The following is a 23,082-nucleotide window of genomic DNA, read 5'->3' as shown; positions in this document are numbered from 1 at the left end:
CATGAACTCACATGATTGACAAACAAAATGCACAAATCAGTGGGGCCCACCTTTTATGTGGACCATCCACCATGTGAGCCCCACCTCTAAAGTAGGCAGTCCACCATGTGGGTCTCCTTGATATGTACTGTGAGAGATAGCTTCCTTAGACATGAACGGTAAGAGACAAAGAAAGTAGGAAAGTCTTAAGTTGAAAAGCTAAAAATAAATAACCGCTGAAGATAATTAGCTTTTAGCTAATAAGTTACTTTTTCAACTATACTTACTAAACCATCTTAAGTGAAAAAAGTAACCAAGGTGTTTTTTCTTTTGGGACAGCCCCAATGTAGATTGGGATGTATAGTCTTTTCTTGGAATGAATTTCTCTCTCTTTTTTTTAAAAAAAATTTTTTTTTTTTAATTTTTTTTTTTTTTTAAAAAAAGAAGTGAAAAGTGTAACCTAACATATATAAGTTAAAAAGTAACTTATTTGGTGGTATCCAAATGAGCCCTTAGTGTTTATCATGGCTCATGTAATTGCAATTACGGATTAACGAGCAATACTTCTGTATGTATAAAATGAGTCGGCGGTTGGAATTTAGCCTGATAATGTATTAATTTAAGATCAGTAGTAAGCATGGCCACGAGTGTGAGACAGAAAAGGCTGACTGCTGATCCATATTAGATGTACACATGCGGCCAACCTGATTTTCAGGCCAGGGCGGGTTCATGGTTGGGTCCACCAGAAGGACAGCCCAGATTTGACACATGTAACGTCAAACGAATCCAACTGTCAACTTCCTCAGCCCTAAACTGCATAAGCATTTCTCATAAACGAAACCAATCCCTTAATATAATAGATTAAATGAAAACCCACTTGTTCAAATTTATTGTCTGATTATAGGTTAATCGGGCCACATAAATGGCCCACGGATCAAATGATGCAGAAAATCTCTCATATACAAAAGATGAATAGTGTAACATGGCCATTGAAGTCAATGGCATTATCAGGCAAAGAACATTTTTTTTTTCTTTTGGGCGCCGAGTAATCATTTTCTTTATCTTTTTTTCAACACTTATTGACTTCGAACTCTAATTTACACCGTATAAAAGAAAATATTATATATATAAGAAAAATCCAAAGGATTAAAGGGCCCATCAATCCCACAATGTTTAAACGGACCTTTTCACACCATGGTTTAGAAGCTTTTGTTCACGTTTTACTTTGGCTTTACTATCAACATTTCCGTTCCATGTCGACATGAGGCAGACATATGAACAATCAGAGCTGTTCATCACTAGATCCCAAATACGCAAATACGTCAATTCCATATCTTAAAAACCAGGCATATGATATCATTTTGGGGTCCACACCTGTACAAAATAAATGAATGGTTAAGATAGATTGTCCAATGATTCGAATTCTTTGTACATGAGTGGTCCATGATGACTGTATTTGGCATGCATGCCAGTCGTATCTTACACGTGTGACCTGTTTCCACGTGTGAAGCTACTGCAAGAGCAATTGGTATTAATTTTAGTGTGGGATCATCAGAAACTATAGTCCTCAGGCTAAAAAACAAAAGGCCCACCCTCTATGGTCGGGACCTCTATCCTCCGGGCTCTTAAAATGGTTGGCCCTTCGTGTAAAAGATCCAGCTGACTGGACACTCCAAGAACTCTCACCTTGTGCTGGGATTGATGATTAAAATCCTCAGCTGGGATAAAGGAGTGTTGCATTAGGATGGTAGTCAGCATCAAACCTATATCATAACTTCTATCGTGAATTTGACAATTTGATATTCCTAATTTATATATGCAACGGCGCTCAAGGTATGACCTTTGATGATAGAGTGGAATAACGGAAGCAGATTCATCTAGCCGACCTCAATTAAGGCTAGATGCCAAAGACGACCAAGATATGAATAGTGTTGCCAAGTTGGTGGAAAGATCCAGTCTAGAACATTTATCCTAGATGGGCATGTGTGGATGTGCGTGAATGGAGAGAGAGCTCCGACAAGCGCGTGCAACTATCAAACATAAGGAGATTTCTAAAAACAGAAGGTTAGAGAGTGATGTGGGAACGTGCAAGAGATGGCAGTTTTCTTTTTATTCCATAAGTACTAATTTTAATAGTGAGGTGTCATTATCTCTAGTCTCCTTTTGAATGAAAGGTAAGCAACCGTTGTTTATTTTTTTATTTTTTTTTATTTTTCCGTTGGTCTATTCACACGTGTGAGGAGAGGCGCATCTTCTAACTTGGAACATTTATTAGATATCCGGGGCATTCCTACTTCAAAAATCAGGCCTGTCCATTCGTCAGGTAGGTTTGTACGTAGAATATGGAGTGCCATGAATCAGATTCTGTTGGTAGAATGTCCTACCTGATGAATGGCCTGGATCCAGACACCTATGACATGAATGGCATCTGTACCATGAACCCTGGCTCATTCCTCTTAATTCTTATATATATGTTTAACCAAAGAAAATGGCTAACCAGTGGGCATGCTGACCACGGCTGGCGTGGGGCCCATGGCAACTGGTCCACCCGAATTATTTGACCTTCAAGAATATGTTAGTGTCCTCTAGCGAAGAATCAACGAAAGTAGGTCCCACATGAAGATTATACAATTCTAACCCTCGATTTGGCTGAACGTGGAGGAGAAAACAGTACAGCAAGGGTTCGTACTCTAGAAAAGATGGTTAACGTAGGATAGTTAGAAAATTCCAATCTGGGAGATTTTTGTCCATCAATCATTCATTACTGATCTGGGAGATTTTTGGTCCGTGAATCTTCATCACGGAGTCCAGGCGCTCAACCGAATGGATCACTAAAACAGCGGGGCCCATTTGCAAAATCTCTCAGCCAGGGGATACTGTACATAGACTCGAGGTTGGTATATTTCTTCAAATTTCAAATCCCCACCGCTTGCCTTGCCAGCTAAACGGCTGGGCAACCTTTACTCACATGGGAGACTTCTATTTTATTAAACTTTTTTTTTTTCTTTCGGTTTCTTTCTATCCAAACGACTCACCTTACATTTCCCAGTGTCCTTACTCTATAAATACCCGCAACCCTAGTCCAACTCCTCCATCCCAAACACATCCTCTATTACTACAGCAAAGTGTAGGTGTTTGGAGATGGCATCAAAGAGCTCAGCGTCAGCTGCTGCCCTTTTCCTCTCCATCAACCTTCTCTTCTTTGCCTTTGCCACTGCTACTCACAGCAGCGCATGCCCACCCCCACCTAGCCCAAAGCCAAGGCCCACGCCCAATCCGAACCCGAAACCCACCCCAACTCCCACACCTTCAAGACCCACCCCAACTCCCACACCTACAAGGGGTACATGCCCTAGAGATGCACTGAAGTTGGGTGTATGCGCCAATTTGCTAGGGTTGGTGAATGTGGTTGTGGGGTCCCCACCAACACTCCCATGTTGCTCCCTGATCCAAGGGCTAGCCGATCTTGAGGCGGCCTTATGTCTGTGCACTGCCATCAGAGCCAATGTCCTGGGCATTAACCTCAACATTCCAGTCTCCCTGAGCTTGGTCTTGAACAACTGTGGGAGAAAGGTCCCATCTGGGTTTGAATGTTCCTAGCCACTGGCAGTGACACTCCCTTTCTATATATCTCTTATTATGTGTTTTGATGCATTTGAATAAAGAAACTCTCAACAGTTTGTTATAGTTGGGAAAGCATTGCTCATATGTAGCAACTACTATAGGTTAGTTGGAATGGTATAAGATGTATTGATTTGATTATGTTATTGGAATTAAAAGGCTACTTTTACGTATGTGTTGGCTTGGTGTTTCAATTTTTCTTTCTAAACTTACACGTGGCATACATGAATGAGATCTGGACCATTCATTTCTTGGGTCTAACCTAGATGGGCAAACCCCACCAGCGGGGGCACTGAGGCTGTGAGGACGGTTGGCTTGGGTCTGCTGGGTCGGGTCCATGTCCAGTGTTGTTGGCTCGCCCATTCCAAGTTGGGTAGTTGATTCACGTGACTCGGGCGAAGGCCTGGGTTACTCGAGTCTTAGAGTAGAGGGTACCCCGTGAAGCTGGCTTCACAGAGCAGCGATCACCTCCCGCTCTCGACAGTGGAAGGATAACGGGTCAGTGCTGACTCGGTCCCAATTCGCCCACAGGCCTTGAATCAGCCGGACCACAATCTCTTTTAAAAAAGAAAAGAAAAGAAAAAAAAAAAAAGGTTAGTTGGAATGGTATAAGATGTATTGATTTGATTATGTTATTGGAATTAAAAGGCTACTTTGACGTATGTGTTGGCTTGGTGTTTCAATTTTTCTTTCTAAACTTACACGTGGCATACATGAATGAGATCTGGACCATTCATTTCTTGGGTCTAACCTAGATGGGCAAACCCCACTAGACAGATGAACAGTGAGTTTGGTTGGGTTATTTTCTTTACTGTTGATATCTAATCCTCAGAAGTTATTCCAAGCAATGGCTAGGATCAACAGACTTACGTGATTAGCTGTCGGGATTACCTGTCATTGGGAGAGCTCTCATCCTCCATTGGAGGCCTCTTGTTCCTAGATTGAGTGGGCCTAGGCTCGATGCAAGAGAGCTAGGTACTCTAGCTGCTTTGTTCTGTTACAATAGGCGGGCCGAAGGCAGCCGTACTTTCAGATCCTATGAATATAATTGCTAATTTTAAAAAAAATAATAATAAAAAAAGACCTATGTGATTGTAGATCCCTGCAGATAAACCAACAAAATCTCTTATGTGTACACCATGTGTGCTTATAAAGTTCTTTATAACTAAATTAAAGTAATTCACAGAGCTTCATGGCCTTAGGTAACAGAGAAGTCCTACCTGTGGATGTGGCTGTTATCATCCCTTTGGCTGCTTACACCCTCTGGCAGCTTCTTTACTTTCTCATTGTTAATGTGTTGCGTCGACAGAGACTGTTGAGGGATCCTGAAGTAATGACTTCGTACAGGGAACTCTCCAAGAAAGCAAAGAAAGCGAAAAATGTGTGGTGGCGTTTGAGCGGGTTGCTCGGGGACCAGAACCGAATGTTCATGTATATATTGCTCCAAGCAGCTTTCACCATTGCGACCATGGCCCTCACTGTCCCCATCTTCCTGTCGTATGAGATGCACGTTACATTCCAAATACTCAAGGTCTCCGCCTCCATTTGGAACGGTGGAAGCTTCCTTTTAGAAGTGATGCCAAGGCAGGTGGTGCTCAAGGAGAGTAAGAAATTGGAGACGAAACCCATACAGCAGCAGCAGCAGCCAGACCAGGCTGATGTCAAATAACCTGAACCATCGTTGTGACCGGTCAATGACGGTGATGCCCATTGCCCGATAACATTCTGCTTGAGCCGCTGAAATACTGTATGTTTTATGCTAATTTTCTATGTAGGACGACCACTTTGAATGAAAAAAAAATAAAAAATTAAAGTAATTTACAGGATTCTTTCGAATGACATATGTATCAAAAAAGCAGTTAGTTATACTGCTCATAGCTTAAGAGTGATATGCCAAACCACAATCCTTCCCGTAAATTTATGATCCTCAAATGAATGGAGAATATGAAAGATGTCCAATGGTCCAGATTCAACAGGGAGAAGTGTAAAAACATTCATTTCTAAGCCCCAGATTCCACTCATGAATGATTTTTCTTATATATTAAGGAAATAAATTATAACATATGAACGTGGGGTTTTGATAGAACATAAATCGACATTACAGCTCTGTATTGTGCCTGCAGCTTCCCACGTGGAATGCCACACCAGTCTTAGAACAGGCCCATTCATTGGGTAGTGATCACAGAGCAAGATCTGGGCACATGTAAGCAAGATCTGGGCAATTCGTCATGTGGTTCCCAGCAATGGCACAACAAGTGCGCCCAGCCCGCTCATCAGGGTGACCTCATGGTGATGATAAAAATGGATGGTTAGAATACAAAAACAAAAAATAGCATATATTCAACTTATGTGGGTTATTTATCTGATGAACGCGGAGCAGCCTGATGATATTCGGGGACTGGATGTTCATGGGTGGGTCCGGCTTGATGAATATCTGTGCTATAAACTGCCTCCCGGACCATAGTAAATATATTTGTTGAACAAATGATATTATGTATGAAGATCAACATTTAATGGATCATATTCAAATCCAAGATTATCAATGAAGCATGAGAACATAGCTTATATATAGTAGTAATGAGAACAAGATTAACGGTTCAAGTCCATCTAAAGATGCACTCCCGGGCCGGACATAGGCCCGTGGTATTCTATGACATAGGCGAGTGTATCCTATCAAAACCCAGCATACAAAACGCATCAGGTACTTCTTGGTTTGCCTTAGTTTATGAAAATGCATTTAAGTAAAGTTCGTTTAGATAGAGTTTATTAGGGAATGGGATCCTCTCCAACATCTGTTGTAGGAAGAGCATGCAACTCCATTTCTTCTGCCCTCCTTCAATCCCACAGCTGTTGTGCCTTCTCCGTTAGAACAGATCAATGGCATCGGAGAAGAAGCTCTCGAAACGGATGAGGGAGATAAAGGTCCAGAAGCTGGTTCTCAACATCTCCATTGGTGAAAGCGGAGATCGTCTCACCCGAGCTGCGAAGGTTTTGGAACAGCGGAGTGGACAAACACCGGTGTTCTCTAAGGTGAGATACAATGTTCGATCTTTTGGGATCAGGTGTAATGAAAAGATTGCTTGCTATGTCCCTGTTAGAGGGGACAAAGCTATGCAACTTTTGGAGAGCGGGTTGAAAGTGAAAGAATATGAGCTGTTGAGAAGGAACTTCAGTGACACTGGGTGCTTCGGCTTTGGTATTCAGGAGCACATTGATCTTGGAATTAAGTATGATCCATCAACAGGCATTTACGGCATGGACTTCTATGTGGTATTGGAACGACCAGGGTAGCGCATGGGCCGTCGCAGGAGGTGCAAGTCTCGTGTTGGGATCCAGCATCGGGTGATCAAGGAGGATGCCATGAAATGGTTCCAGGTCAAATACGAGGGTGTTATCCTTAACAAGTCGCAAAACATAGGTTCCTAGAAATTGGCCTATTTATTTTGAATTTTGCAAGTTATGCTTACATATGATGCCGACAAGGAGATGGAACTCTTGCCTTCTCTTTTCTTCTCTTTTGTGTGTTCTTTGCGGGGATTTAGATCAGGTCCAGTTGTTTTTTGCAGTTGCGCAGTTGGAATTAGTTCTATTTTACTAAATAAAAAACAAAAAAAGGAAGAGCATGCAACACCTCCCATAAGTTGCAAAGCCTCGTGCTAGCTAGCACTTCAGCTAAAAAAAATAAATAAAATCAGGCCGATCCAAAACTCTAGTGGGCCACACTACAAGAAACAGTGTGGATGAGGGCCCCACCATAGTGAGGTCTCCATGTTTTTATATGCCATCCAACCTGTTCAACAGGTGAACCCTACTGGGATGAATATAAATTCTAATAATCAGATGGGCCACACCGAGTGAATTCAGATGTTTTACCGTGGTTTAGCCCACCTGAGATATGTATAGATCTTATTTTTGCTACGCATGTCGAACATGAGGAGGCCTAACTGATGGGCGGAATGGATTCCACTCGTACAGTACAGTTTCCCCCCACAGAGCTTAGATCATGGATAAAATTCCTGCAGGAGAGGATCAAGGTCGGCGGCAAGGCTGGAGCTCTCGGCGACACCGTTACAGTTGCCGTGACAAGAACAAGATCACCGTCACTTCCGATGGTGCCTTCTCGAAGCGCTATTTGAAGTACTTGAAGAAGCACAACGTGCGGGACTGGCTGCGTGTGGTTTCATCTAACAAAGATCGCAATGTCTACGGGCTGCGCTACTTCAACATTGCAGAGAATGAGGGGGAAGAGGAAGACTGATCTGATCGTGAATTTTGTTTTCTTCTATCCAAGTTCGCCATTTTCTCCTTCTGTTTTAGCACTCCTAGTTTCTGGCGAAGATATGTCATCTTTTGTGGGTTGATGAGGATTTTTCTTGCTGGTAGCTGGTATGTGAATTTTGTGTTTCTTCCTTTGGGATTCATCAAAGTCAGATTTCTATAGTTTATTTCAACTTGGTATATTGGTTTGAAAAAAAAAAGGTGTTGCACCTGCTTCCCCCAGCAGCTGTTGTAGAGTATTCCGGTCTGTTTATTTGTATCTGAGTTCATCCATGTGCATTATAGTTAGATCAACGTGGACCCCACTTAGACTTTCATAGATGGACTGAGAAACGTTTAGATGCAGTAGGTTGACGTAAAAAGATTTCTTATCGTCAATAAGCAAAATCACCGACATGCATTTGCTCAACCACGACCCATACAAACCACGAATGTGAATTCGTAGTAAAAACAGTGGAGGCTCGAGTATTAATTTTCTGCCTGAACCCGCCCACATATGTTGTAAGGTTTATTTCCATATCAATGAAACTTGAGTTTTGGAAAAAAAATAAATCCTTCCCTCGGCTGGGTTGAAGGCTTAGAGACAACAAGCCAATATTATCACAAAGAGATCCTAGCCATTAGTTGGTGTATGCTTCCCCAGCTTGACAAGCCACCTTAACACCTTGGCTATTGTGTCGCCCCAAAACAGCCTTTCCCTCGAAATTTCTAGCATTCCTCCCCAGCCCGAGTTCCCAAATAATAAAGCACGAGTCATGCCCTGCAACATTAGAAATTTAGAAGATCTTCCAGCCCTGTTGGACCAAACCCGCTGCTGGACTGATTGGTGCGGTTTAACATGCATACCAAAGATATGAGAAAAATAATTCTACACCTTTTTAAAAATAAAAAATAAAAAAAAATAAATAAATAAAATGCATCCATATTTCCATTGCTAAAACAGGGGGATTTCTACACCTGAACAGCTAGAAGCCCATGATAAAATAGATGTCAAGATCTTCTTTGTTATGCTCAGACTGATAGGATAAAGGGCCCAAACTCATCTCATTTTAGTCAATCTTAATTATGTATTAGAGATCATAACTGTTGGTTTTTCAGGTTATTGGTCATTAGCTTTAGTCCTTTCCAAAATGAAATACAATCTCCAATACATAATTACAATTAACTAGAATGAGATGAACTATATGATGGCTCTAAAACCAGTCATGCTTTATGGGATAGAATGACGGATGGCTAAGGAACATCTTAAAATAATAATAATGATAATAATAAAGGTGGGAACATACCACCTGAAATCTGTTAAGAAGAATGGGAATTTACAGCCATTCAGGTGGGCCCCAACGAAAGGGATCCGGGCCTGACCTATCATATTACTTTACACCTAAAACAGGGATATACATAGAATGATATATGGATGGCCAAGGAACATCTTGTTCATAAATGAAATGAGAAAGTTGAGATGAAATGAAATGAGAAAGTTGGTGGTGTCAATTTTGAACAGATCTTCCTAGCTGAGCTGGCAGTGGAAATACTGGTTACAGAGGATTCAGAGGCTTCGTATGAGGGCTGACGTGAAAATTTCACATATTCTCTGGGAAGGAAACATGCCGACAGATAGGATGGCCCGTAGTAGCTCGGAAACCCAATGTTACTTCTTTTGTTCTTGGATAAGGTTGGGTTGGGAGATTTTAGGCAGGCCCACTCCCCTGGGCTTGGTCGATAGGCGAGGTTTTTTGTAAGCAATATGATAGGCTTGGTCCTCAGGTCATTTTTTTCCCAAGCAGGCTTGAAGTGTGATTGCGTTGTATAGCTCATTCTCGATTTGAATATATCCGGCTTGGTTTTATATATATATATATATATATATATATATATGGATGGCTAAGGAACATCTTGTTCATAAATGAAATGAGAAAGTTGAGATGGGATCAAATAAAAAATGCTTGAATAGATTTGAAGAAATTTATGATTAGCCCCAATAGTTAATAAGATGTGGGAAAGTAGATTTAAATGGGTTGGTTATATATATATATATATATATATATATATATATATATATATATATATATATATATATATATATATATATATATATGAAGTTATAATCCTTTGATAGATTGGAATGCTGAAAATAATTCATGTAGCAAAGGAATATATTGTCGATAATGTAGACAAACATAAAGGATACTTTTTGTTACATTGTTACGTTCCATGTGAACATTTTCGTTGAATCACCTAATTAATTTATCGGATTGCATTCGGATGCTTCAATCCTCTAGTCCGTTTGTTCTACTCTCGAGTTAAACAATTGATTAATACGTCTGTATATGCAATGCGAAAAAAAAGAAATAAAAGAAAGAGAAGAAAATTGCTGCAATCCAGAATCAGATATGGATATTGAATCCCGTCCGTGAAAGAGATGTTAGTGCGTAAATGAACCTTCAAAGTTCTGGTCAATGGCATTATTAGGAACAAGATTTTATTTTATTTTTTTTCTTTGTTTTACTTTCGGCGCCTTACATATTTGAGGCGCACCATCCTCTCTTTCTTAGGCTATTGACTTTCAAGGCTTGTTTAGGTCAAACATTTCCTTATCCCTTGAGTGATTTATTTTGTTCTTTCAACTTGATTTAGGTAGGCCCAACCAGGCACTAAGAAATGATGTCTGCCCTTTCAACCCTTATATGCATGCCTCCACATACGCCAATGTGCGATCTGAGTCGTTGGTTAGGCGTTACCAGATTACATGGTCAATATTCTTTGGCTAGACGTCCATGTTGAATGTGTACCATTGGCAAAGCTCTTGTAATGGAATACTTAATTTGTAAATTATGAGCCACGTGATGACTGGACCAGCTTACATGTGGTCAGAGCATCTACTTGTTGGAGCCACCTGATGAAGGGCTTGAATCTTACACAAAGTTCCCATGCTCGCATACGTGGAGACATGCATTCGTTGAGGTAATACTAGCGGCTGGGATTGGTAATCTAAATAATAAGAAAGATGATTGGACAGAGAACAGGATAGAAACAGACAATTTCCCTCTGGAATCAGTATGGAACCCACTGGCCTCACGACGTGTAATCACAAACAGAGAGGGTGCCTACAACTAATATAGGACCACGCAAGAAATGTTCATAAGATCCACCCCGTCCATCAGGTATGCTAAAACATCTTCACCATGAATGCTAAAAATTAGTCTAATCCAATAGTTAGGCAGTTCATTCCACAAGGAACGGTGTAAAATCACACAAAACTCTAAAATTGAAGTAGTGTGGCCCACATGAAGACTCTTGGAATGTCTTGATCTCCGAGGATCCATTCATTTTCTGATGCCTCAGATGAGTGGATTGGATGGCATATACACACCATGGAACCCACACACAAATTGGATGATGTCAATGGGGGGACATCCCAACTGTTCTGCGGAATATAGAATGTCCTGTTGGATACTCTCCAGGGCCACTGGAAGATGTCCATGGGGTTGTGGGGCTGGGGAGGGAAGAAAAGATGGAACGTCCTTCATCGGATTGAGAGCATATAACCAATACACAAGTGGGCCCGGGGAAGATCAGAACTTAACCTTGTTTCTTTTTTCTCTTTTTTGTTAGCTTGTTAGTACACCCCCTGTCAGTTCCCACTGCACTGTTAGCCACCACCGCCAGGGAATCGATACGAAGACCTCATTGTTGAAACAAGGTTTCTTTCACTCGGTCTACCAAGACCTTGTTTTTCTTTTTTCAGCTTCTTTGGATAAAACACATACACCAAGGTGAGCCCCTGCTAGGACCATCCTCTGTAGCCAGGTCCTGGTCCACATAGATTGTCTCCAACTGAGAACGGGCAGGAGGTTTGAGTAGCCACCGTAATGTATGGGTCTATACACTTGCTTTCTATTTTTTTTTGTATCAATTTTGGATCCTTGCTCTTCTTTTTTTTTTTTTTTTTTACACACACACCCCCACACACTCATGCTAGTGGAATTTCACCACCTATGGATACTCGAACCCTCAACCGGGTGTTGAAACTCCCAAGAGTCTACCACCCCCAAAACCTCGGGTGGTAGACTCTTGGGAGTTTCAACACCCGGTCAAGGGTTCGAGTATCCATAGGTGGTGAAAGCCCCACTACAGCATGAGTGTGTGGGGGGTGTGTGTGCGTGTGTTAAAAAAATGAAAAAAAAAAGAAAAAAAAAGAAGAGGAATGCTCACATGTCCACCTTCTTACATGAGTACCTATGAGTACCTTTGCACACGTGTCATAAGCACAAAATCTGAATGGTCCACCTGATGTGGCACCCCCCGAAACTCAACAAGCCCAATTTTCAGCCCGATACACAACTATTGTGGGCCATGGCAAAAGGAAAAAGTTTCCTCCCTTAGTTTACATTTCTCTTTGATATGGCCCACTAGAGTTTTGGTTCGGGCTAAAAATTTGACCCATTGGGTTTCAGGGGGTGCCGCATCATGTGGACGGTTCAAATTCTATGCCCATGACACATGTGCAAAGGTGCACATGGGTGCTCATGTAAAAAAGTGCAGTGGTGAGCATTCCTATATATGTGCACCCATGTGCACCTTTGCACACGTGTCCTGGTTAGAGAATATGAAATTTCTATGTGATGCATCACCCCTAGGCCTGGTGCAAAACTCTATTGGGCCATGGAAAAATGATGCAGGAAGGACATAAGGTCGAGCACCGTCTTCCTAGGGGGGTAACTATTCTGAATTTACGGAACTTATCGACTCCTAAAGAGAAATCTTGAATCCACAAGGAAAAGAAAATATAAATAATTCTAAAATATTCAAAACAATTTTATTGATGATGAAAAATGAGATTACAGCTCTTTAAATAAGGCTACAAACCCTAGGGTGAGGTTTCAGAATTACAACTCTTGACTGGATGCTAATAAGGGTGGATCTGTCTAGCCTTGACCCATCTCTTCTCTACTGGGGCATGCCATCCTTTTAAGCTCCCCAGATCCTCTCCTGCCATCACCCACTTCTTATATGCTGACGACACAATCATTTTTCTTAATGGTAGGAAATCATCCATGCGCTCGCTTTTATGCTTCATATTGGCTTATGAGTAGGTTTCGGGTCAAAAAGTCAATGTTCCCAAGAGTGCCTTCCTCCTGCCATGGAAAGCCACTGCATCCAAGGCTCGCCAGATTACCCTTCTGTCTGGCTTCTGTCAAGCTTACTTCCCTTTTCAGTATTTGGGGTCCCAATGATTAAAGGCAAAAATCAAAAGAGCCCACCTTCTGCCTCTCATTCACAAAATTGAGAACAAAGTTGCAGGCTGGAAAGCAAGACATCTCAATCAGGTGGCCAAACTAGTTCTCATTAGACATGTTCTATCTAGCTTCTTGTTGCACCTTCTCTCAACTATCAATATCTAGAGGAAGGCCTTCCACCTCATCGATAAAGCCTTCTCTCGGTTCTTCTGGGAATACTCAGAAGGGAGAAATAAACATCATTGGATCAAGTGGCCCGACATTTGCTTCCCGCTACCAGAGGGCGGTCTTGGAGTTAGGAGGATAGTTGATGTCATGCAAGCTTGTAGATGTAAGATGGTATGGAGACTGCTGGAAGGGAAGTCACTTTGGGCTAGTTTCTTCGAAGAAAGATACCTTCACAAGTTTATTACCAGAAATGGGCTGTACAAATATGAAGGATCAACCCTTTGGAAGGATGTGCATAAAATTCTGCCTCAGTCCATTCGATCAACTCCAGATGGCAAATTTGGTGAGGGCCTGACGAAGTTCTGGACCCAGAACTAGATCGGAAGAGGGCTCCTAACAGGTTTCTCCCGTCAGCCAATTTCAAATGTTAACCCCACTATCATGGTAAAGATTTTTGGGACGCTTCGGGATCATGGAATCACTCCTGTTTGCATAGTCTACTCTCTCCTTTGGCCTTCCATCTGATTATTAACAGTAGTATCACCCCATCTAACAGAAAGGACCGGCTGGTTTGCATTCCAACCTCCTCAGGTAAATTTTCATTCAAGTCTGCGTGGAACACTGTCCTTTTACGTCGCCCCAATCAGAAGTGGACCCCATGGATATGGAACAAGCTAACTCCTCCCAAAATCGCAATTTTCATGTGGAAAACTATGCACAAAGCAGTCCCGATCGACTATGCCATCCAGAAGCTTGGTATCCCTCCAGCGTCCAAACGCTTATGTTGTAATGTGACTCAACTCCCTCCTCAACATCCCCATGTCGGCCCCCTAGCCTCTTCTACCCAGCTTAATTCATGTAATGCCCTGGTTTTCAGAACCCGAGTATACAACTCGTTCCTTAAAAACTCGGGTGTGAACTAAACATGTAAATAACAATTTATCATAATCAGAGTGCGATGACACAAACCAATCGTAGCGAACCATCACATAACCAAAATATCAAGATCCTGGCCTACTCAACTAGGGACCTTTAGTAGAAAACTCATAAGTTTCAAATGTATCAGAGATAAATTAAAAAAGAAATAACTATAACTATTGATTGAGCCTATAGTACTCCGCCACCTCCTGATGCGGCTCCTCCTCGTAATACTCCTCCAATCCCGCTGAGGCGACATCAGGACCTGCACCATTGCCATCCTCACTTAAACCTGCATTCTCTGTACGGTTGAATATACAATGAATGAGTGATCAACTCAGTGTGAATTTCCCTCAAGATTACACACCGCCGCTTTAGTCAAGCATAGTTTAAAAACAGCAAGACATACAAAATAATATATAATGTAGTTTTGTTTAATGCATGGATGCATGAGTGCACATCAACTAAGGATGCTCATCTAGTTAGCTTTTGGGCAAAACCCAAGCATGTGGCTGGTCACTAGTGAAAGTACGTCTCGTACATGCATAGTGTCAAACTCACCTAAAGTGTGCCGATAGTCGCTGGTCTGGTAGCTAGCAAAATGATACCACAACTAAAGCCTAAAGGCACGTGCTATAACATCCAGAATTAGCCACCCGTCATCTCCAGTATGTCATGAATGTATGATTAGCCCAACCATTATTATTCCATTTACAACCAGTCAATTTAAGAAAGCTCAAAGGTCACTACGGGGGGTTCATCACATAGCGTAGGTTGGCAATTCGGGCATAATGTCCCATTCCCACCATCCCCGACTTATGAGACCCCCACATTAGGATGTTTAATGGAAGCCCATCGATTAGTGGCCAATCAAAACTTAATATGTGGGACTTACCATCGCATAGTTATATGGGAATGAATCGTCGAAGTTACATATGACAAATATCAAATCGTTAGACAAATACCAAATCGAAGCAATAAAAAGGTCACATGAGATAAATAATAAATCGAAGTAGTAAGGAGGTTACGTAGGGCAATATTAAATAAGGGCAGTAAAAAAGTTATCCCTAAAGCCACATAGGCAAAATAACCTATGGATGGTAAACTTACGTTGATATTCCACCACCCAAGATAACCTCCAAGTCAAGGGTCCATTTCTAACATATTCTGTCCCATTACATCCTAAGTATGGGTTCACATACATAAGTGGAGTTTTCCACTAGTAGATGTAGTGAATTAAATTCCATAAGTGACTTACAAGCAATTCAATAGCATGAGAAAGTGTATGGACACAACATGCAAGACATGTTGTTAATGAAATTCATAACTACCACAAGAGATCATGAATCAAAGGTATAAACTATCGATTAGAATTTAAATGGAAACTAACATATAAGATTAATAACTATTGCATGTTTTGCAAGCTATCAGTTGTGGTTCAAATGTAAACCTTTCCTTAAGATTCGATAACTAGTGTAAGTGATAATAAGTTATAATATGACAATTGTAATTCAGATGAAAACTATTCCTTGGACTTTTTTTTTTTTTTTAATCAAAAGGCTGTGTGTGTGTGTGTATCCAAAAAGAGGTACAGAAAATTCGGGCCCCTTGGGAAGGAAAAGCTCCTAGGAAAACTATTCATTAGACTAATTCATAAATGAAAAGCTTGAGGGGAAGAAGTCATTAGCTTCGAGCTTTGTTTGCTTGCTAGTGTTGCCGCAAGGTACGCATGCTCCTAGGGCCAGGTCTTTCCCTAAAATTTTTAATCATAGAGTTAGATTCAAGTCTTGTTTTGCATGTGGCTAAGGTTGCACTCCCGAGTTGGGTTCGGGCTCTAGTTTCCATTGTCCAACTTAAGTAATTGGCATTTAAAATCCTTACTAAAGTGGGAGGATGGTTTACCCTCTTTCTTGTGGTGAAGCGGTTGGGTCTAAACGGCCTAAGTGAAGCATCAACCCAAATTAAAACTATCCTAATAAGGGTATGTTGATGCCCCACTAATAGTTCAACCTAAAACAGACAGGGACTCAGTGAAGATTCAGGGTTTTCGGAGATGCCATGGCAGCACTCTCGAACTCGAGAATAGCAAGAGCATTGATGGGAGACCATGCCAAGTCCGGCAATGCCGGACCCAACGAAGAATGGCAGCTGGTTACAGGTTGACACCATTCAAACCGAGGAGGAAGACTGCCCCATACAAGCACTGCAGCCCCAATTGGTTTTCCACCCCAAAACCCTAATGGAAGAGGTAAGCACATCAATGCCAGAGATTTCAGCTTGTTCGTCAGGAACGTTACTTTTGATACATCCGTGGAAGATCTCTTCTGGATATTCAACAAATTTGGAAAGGTGATAGACACGTATATCCTGAAACTTTCGGGGACTCTCAAGCCGAGAGGCTATGGCTTCGCTTGATTCAGATACGAGCAGGACGCAAAGAATGTCATGGATGTTCTAAATAACAAGCGGATCAATGGCAGAATCATTGAAATCCGATGGGCCCGGAGTAGGAAAACCCTGCCAAGTGACGCTCTCATTCGAAACAACCCTGATCTAAGGTATGTGGCAGCCATGTCAAATCCATCTCTATCCTATGCAAATGCAGTGAACATCAGAGACATTTCGCGGCCTGACAGAGCTCCGCAGGAGGACAAGGCAGCCACCATTGCCAATCAGAAAGCTGTTGAAACCAGATTGTAGACCTTAAAATTGGGAGTGATAACCACCATTTCCAATACCCACATTTCGATCCTTCGGATCTAGAGCGCTATCAGGGCTTCCTGCTTCGAACCATCCATAGGTGAAATCACGCAAATATCTACAAACAAATTTATGATAATATGGAAATCCAAAAAGGTGCACGATGAATTCCTATTGGATTCGGAACTCCACACTTCTTTACACATGACCAAGGTCACTAAGTGGACCCCAAACGAAGTTTTTGGAGGGGAAGGAATGTGGCTCAGATTATTCGGCATACCAGTACATGCTTTAATGGAGTCAGTCTTGCTGGATTTGGGAAATCAATTGGGGGGAGTGACCCAAATTGATCCGATAAGCACTTATGGCATCTTTCAATGCTTTGCTCGAATCAAGGTGGCCTTATGCCTGTGGAAAAATATGCAAAAGGTCCTCAACCTGGTGGTTCTCGGTAGATGTTTTCTGATTGTTGTAGAGGTAGAACCCATTAGTAGAGAAAGTATTTTTAATGGTGTACAGGGATACAAGGAAAGCACGAGGGAATGGGTGGAAAGAAGCTTCAACACCAAGCTAGTTGGCGTAGCTTCATGCCAACTACATGTTTGTAGAAAGGCCGGTGAGGAGATAGAGACCAATAATGTCTCTTTGCGTGAGCAGGAAACCAATCCATTGGATGGGAAAAAGGTAGTTCGTGAAGTAAATGATATAACTACTCTCTTAGAGGCTATGGAAATGGAGAATATAGGTGATATAGTTCGTACAGGGGCTGAGGGTCATTTAGCTTCAGGCCCTGTTTGGAGAAGAAATGTTATGCCTGAAACACATGACACCAGCCCATTTGAGGGTGATATATCTATTAATATAGACCAGAACTTGGGAAGACAGGTCTCATTTGCAGCTAATGGACAAGATCAGCAGCTGAGAAATTTGCAGGTTTCTCAGAGACAGCATTCCACAGGAGAGATACTTCAGAAGGAAAACAGATTTGTAGCTGGTAGTAGCGGAAACACCAATTCTAGCCCATCAATCCTTCAATGTCAAATCTCTAATAGCCAACAACATAAACAACATTCAAGCAGTGCTATGGCAGACCTTTTCAACATGGAATCTGCAACTCCTGCTCGTCCTGAAAATCAGCAAGTAGTGTATAAGGGACCAAACTCTACCAGCAAGATGCCAAGAGTTTACAGGTACAGGAGAATATGATCGGCAGGAAATTCACCATACTTGCTGGATAGACAATCTCAAGGAAGAGAGAGCGGGGCGCTTACAGAAACGGAGGAACAATTTGCAGATTCAGAAAATGAGCTGTACGAGACACAGCTCACGGCCTCGCGCAATGACACCCAGGAGGACCCTCTCCTATCAGATACTTTTCACTCTCCAACGCGAGACGGTTTGATACATCAGTTGGAGATCAACTTATCTCCATATTTTCGGAACCAATGCACATCGTTTGAGGTTGGTGACAGGGCTGCCTTGCAAGTGCAATCCTCAACAGATTTAACTCAGCTGAAAGGAGGTGAGCAATCAGAGGAAGCTGCAGAACCTCAGCTGAAACATCCAGAAAACGAGAAGAACCTGGATCAGGTCCCAACTCTACAGCTAAAGCAGGGGTAAGAAGCATCTTGAAAAGATAGTTCTAATCAGGGAATAAAGCAGGCCAAAGTTTTAGATGTCCATAGGAGAAGGGCACGAATTTTCTACAGCAGAGGCGACTGGGAAACTAGGTTGAGGAGACTCAAATGAAGGGCAGTGAACACAGGATGTATCACGGATGGATAAGATCCTTGTTTGGAATGCACGGGGCATTAGAAACCACAGGACGGTTAGAACGTTGAAACGTCTGATCAGGACTCTCAACCCCTGGATTGTGGTGATCCTTGAACTGACGATCAGGGATTCAAGTAGAGTTCGGATAGGCCTGTCGTTAGGTTTTCACCTCTCCCACTCTAATGATGTGGAAGGTGAAAAACTCTGGTTATACTATAAAGATGTTTTCTCTTGTTCAATTATTAAAGCAACTAATCAATTGCTTTCTGTTTATATATATATATATATATATATATATATATATATATATATATATATATATATATATATATATATATATATATATATATATATATATAGTCAGACAATGCAAATCTCTCTCAATCTAACAGTGATCTATGCTAGCTGCTCTCGTCTTACCCGGAGACAACTCTAGAATGATTTGGCAGATCTTTCTAATAACCTACACTGCCCATGGGGAGTCCGTGGGGACTTCAATGCCATCATAACAGCTAAAGCACTACGTGAAAAATGGAAAAAAATGACGGATTTAGAGACGGTTTTGGACCGTCTCTAAAATTGCTTGGTTTAAAGACGCTTCAGAGACGGTCGTAAACCGTCTTTAAATTTTTAGACGGCCCTTGACCGTCCTTATTATTGTCTTAAAAAATTGAGCGTCTACAAATCATTTAAGACGGCCAAAAACCGTCGTTAACTATAGATAAAAGACGGCCATTGACCGTCTGGAATAAGAGACGGTCCCGGACCGTCTTATATGCCGAAATTTGAGACGGTCAAAGACCGTCCCTATTAGAGAAGGTTATTGGCCGTCTCTTACTAGTAATTTGAGACTGTCGAAGACCGTCTCAATTAGAGACGGTCGTTGGCCGTCTTGTCCTGCAGTCTGGGACTGCCAAGCTTTAGTCTGTATTAGGGACGGTTCTTAGCTGTCTCTGTTTGAGACTGTCAAGGACCGTCTCTATTAGGGACGGTTATTGACCGTCTCATATTGGTAATCAGAGACTGTCATAGACCGTCTCAAATATAGACAGCTGATAGCCGTTTCTTCGAGGTAGTATATGGCAGGCCCTATTTGAGACCGTCAATGACCATCTCTATTAGAGACGGTCCTAAACTGTCTCTAATGCTCAAGTAAAACATTAAAAATAAAAAAAAATTATGAATTACGAAAAAAAAAAAGTTTAAAAACTTAGAAAAATAACTAACAATGTTTAAGAAAAAAATTTAGATTTTGAAAAAAAATTTAATTTATAAAAATCTAGATTTTGAAATAAAAATTAAGAACTTTTAATAATGTTGATAATTTTGAAAAAAATATCCATAAGAAAATGATATTTTGAAAAAGAAAAATTTAAAAATTAAACAAATTTGTAAAAAAATTGTCAAATTGCAAAAAAATATATTTTTTAAAAAAGAAAACTAGATTTTGTATTTTGAAAAGAAAATTTTAAAAGTTGTATAACAAAAGTGATATTTCGAAAAAGAAAATTTAAAAAATTAAACAAAATTGTAAAAAAATTGTTAAATTGTAAAAAAATATATATTTTAAAAAAGAAAACTAGATTTTGTATTTTGACAAAAAAAATTAAAAAGTTATATAACAAGATTTCGATAAAAAAAAATGATATTTTGAAAAGAAAATTTTAAAAAAATAAACAAAATTGTGAAAAAATCGACAAATTATAAAATATATATATATATATATATATATATATATATATATATATATATATATATATATATATATATATATATATATATATTAAAAAAAAAAATTATATTTTGTATTTTGAAAAAAAAAAAAAAAAATATATATAAAAAAAATGAGAAAAAAAAAAGATATTTTGAAAAAAAAATACGAAATTAAACAAAATTTGAAAAAATTGACAAATTGTAAAAAAATATATTTTTAAAAAAGAAAACTAGATTTTGTATTTTGACAAGAAAAATTGAAAAAAAAAGGATCTATATCAAATTGAATGGATGTGGCCTATAATACATAAGGTGGGATTAAAAACATGTAAACGTGAAAAGAAAAAAAAAGAAGAAGAAGAAGAAGAAGAAGAGTGTTAACTTGAGGTTTAAAAAAAATATATATACTTTTAAGAAACAGGAGTGCAAATCAAAGTTCCTCAATACCTTGGTAAAAAAGAAAATGGTCTAAATTCAACGGTAATATCAGATGGTTGAGATTATCCAATCATTGTGATATTAAAATAAGTGTTCTACCCAACAGAATAGATGTGCCCTTCAACAAGTGCAGACCAAAGGAGATTGAAGCATATAGATGTTTAAAAAGAATAGTACAAGTCAATATTATTCATCAGGATAGTCAAAAAGAAAATGGTCCAAATTAATCCAACGGCAATTTCAGACAGTTAAGATCATCCAATCAGTGTGACCTTTGGAGAGGTACAGGTATGCCATGTTGCCAACATTAAGAATTGGTACCAAATGCATACATCAGTATAGGCCATTCTCATGTTATCATTTTTCGGCCATTAACTCGTCTCAAAAGCAATCAGATGCAAACTTGCATAGCTTAGATATAGTTTAAGCTGCTTGTTAATTAAAAAGGAACTGAAATATAGTTTAAGCCAAATGAAATTTCACAAAAAAAAAAAAGAGACGACCGACATCCATCCAATCGTACCAAGTCTACAAATCAGGTGGCAGAGATTGTTCCATGAAAGACATTCCGTGCTCTCCACCCATCCACAATTGGCCCTCACATATTAGCTCCAAGGACTCCAAAACAGTAAAACACAACACATATATAAGTCTCACTAGAAACCCTAGAACTTGCAGAAACACAAGACAATGACACAAACAGAATTTTCCCAAATGGAATCAAATTAATATCAGAGGTTAGTTTCTAAATACCACTAGTAGAATCGAACAATCTTTAACAAGAAAACAAAATCAAATCCTACAACCCCCAGAATTCAACATACGGCCTCATCAAAATAGCAAAATCCAAAGGTGAAAAAATCATCATAAGAGTGATTTCATGACCCACCTGAGATTATTGAGTTCTTATGATTCGAAATCACATCCTAAATATATGATGGAAAAATATATGGACGATGTCGATATACATAAAATATATTAAGGTGGGCCATACACGGTTAGAGTAACACCCATGAAGGAGTTATCTAAATAGTGAAATGGTACTATAAGGTCAGCTCTTGGGAACTTCCCATGAGGTTAATTTGTGTGCGCCCTACCATGATGTATGTAAAACATCAACACCATGCATTTGATGTGTCCCATTTAAGTCCAAAAATCACTCGTATACAAAACTCAGGTGAACCATAGCATCTAAAACTATGTGAAAACATCCCTAAAACATATAAAAGCATTCAATTGGTGGGGCCCACATGAGTTTTGGATGTGTGTGAAACTTGGGTTGACTCCTCATCCAAGTGGGACACACGTATATAATGAATGGGTTGGATTTATGAACCACATTTAGGGCCTGTTTGGCCGGACCGATCCCACGGTATTAGGTGGGATGGGATTCAAAAAACATCATTATTACCCATGGCAGGGACCGTTCCCTGTTACCATGGGATTAGCTTAATTCTCTTTTTTGTTTGTAACATGGTGGTATATTGAAAGGATATACCCACCATCATTTGAAACTATTGACAGTAACACACGTGTTATATCTAAACCGTTCATTTGTTTTGTAACCCCATTTTATGGCATGGGCCTAAAAATGAGGTAGATCCAAAACTTATGTGGCCCCAAAGAATTTTTCAACGGTAAGTATTCAATCCCCATTGCTTTCTATGGTGGGGTCCACTTGAGCTTTAGATTTACCGATTTTTGGTCCATGCTCTAAAATGATCTCGAAAAATGGGTGGACGGTGTGGATATAGCCCACACATCATGGTGGGACCTACACAACTTGCTAACATTGAGAGAGTTTTAGCACAGGACCCAAAATGATTCTATCCAGCCTACTTCCAAGCTTTTCCACTCTTCCCAAACATGGAGTGGAATTGGCACAGGGACAGATGCAATTCCATCCCACTTACGCCCATCTTATCCTGCTGGCCAAACAGGCCCTTAGGTGGGCCCAATAAATGATTATGAATGTTTTAATGGGAGGGTAACCCTCTCAACTATAGTATGTGGTGTGGCCCACCCAAGTCATGGATTGACTTTATTTTTAAGCCCGTGGCCCAAAGTCATAGTTTATATATCCACACTGTCAACTATAGTGATTTTTATTTGTCATCCAACCTGTTCAATAGATCACAAATACATGGATGAAGGGAAAACTAAAATATCAACTTGATCCAAAACTTCAGCGGCCTCCCAAAATTTTTCAATGCTAGACGTTCAATTTATACTGTTTCATATGATGTGGTCCACTTTA

At 40.2% G+C, this 23,082-nt stretch overlaps 1 protein-coding gene and 2 pseudogenes across 1 annotated transcript; all 3 read left to right on the top strand.

Moving 5' to 3' along the window:
- The first annotated feature begins 3,060 nt into the window (after positions 1 to 3,060).
- On the top strand, positions 3,061 to 3,773 carry LOC131248326 (14 kDa proline-rich protein DC2.15-like). Its single transcript, XM_058248573.1, has one exon. It carries the CDS (start codon positions 3,121 to 3,123, stop codon positions 3,577 to 3,579), a length of 459 nt encoding a protein of 152 aa, XP_058104556.1. The 5' UTR covers positions 3,061 to 3,120; the 3' UTR covers positions 3,580 to 3,773.
- Positions 3,774 to 6,416: 2,643 nt separating this feature from the next.
- On the top strand, positions 6,417 to 7,161 carry LOC131248325 (large ribosomal subunit protein uL5-like; annotated as a pseudogene).
- Positions 7,162 to 7,556: 395 nt separating this feature from the next.
- Positions 7,557 to 8,051, top strand: LOC131249506 (large ribosomal subunit protein eL22z-like; annotated as a pseudogene).
- The last annotated feature ends 15,031 nt before the right edge of the window (positions 8,052 to 23,082 follow it).

Source organism: Magnolia sinica, chromosome 6, assembly GCF_029962835.1.
Source record: "Magnolia sinica isolate HGM2019 chromosome 6, MsV1, whole genome shotgun sequence".
Lineage (NCBI taxonomy): Eukaryota > Viridiplantae > Streptophyta > Magnoliopsida > Magnoliales > Magnoliaceae > Magnolia > Magnolia sinica.
Note: the sequence above shows the minus strand (reverse complement) of the source record. Positions and strands in the feature narration are given on the sequence as shown.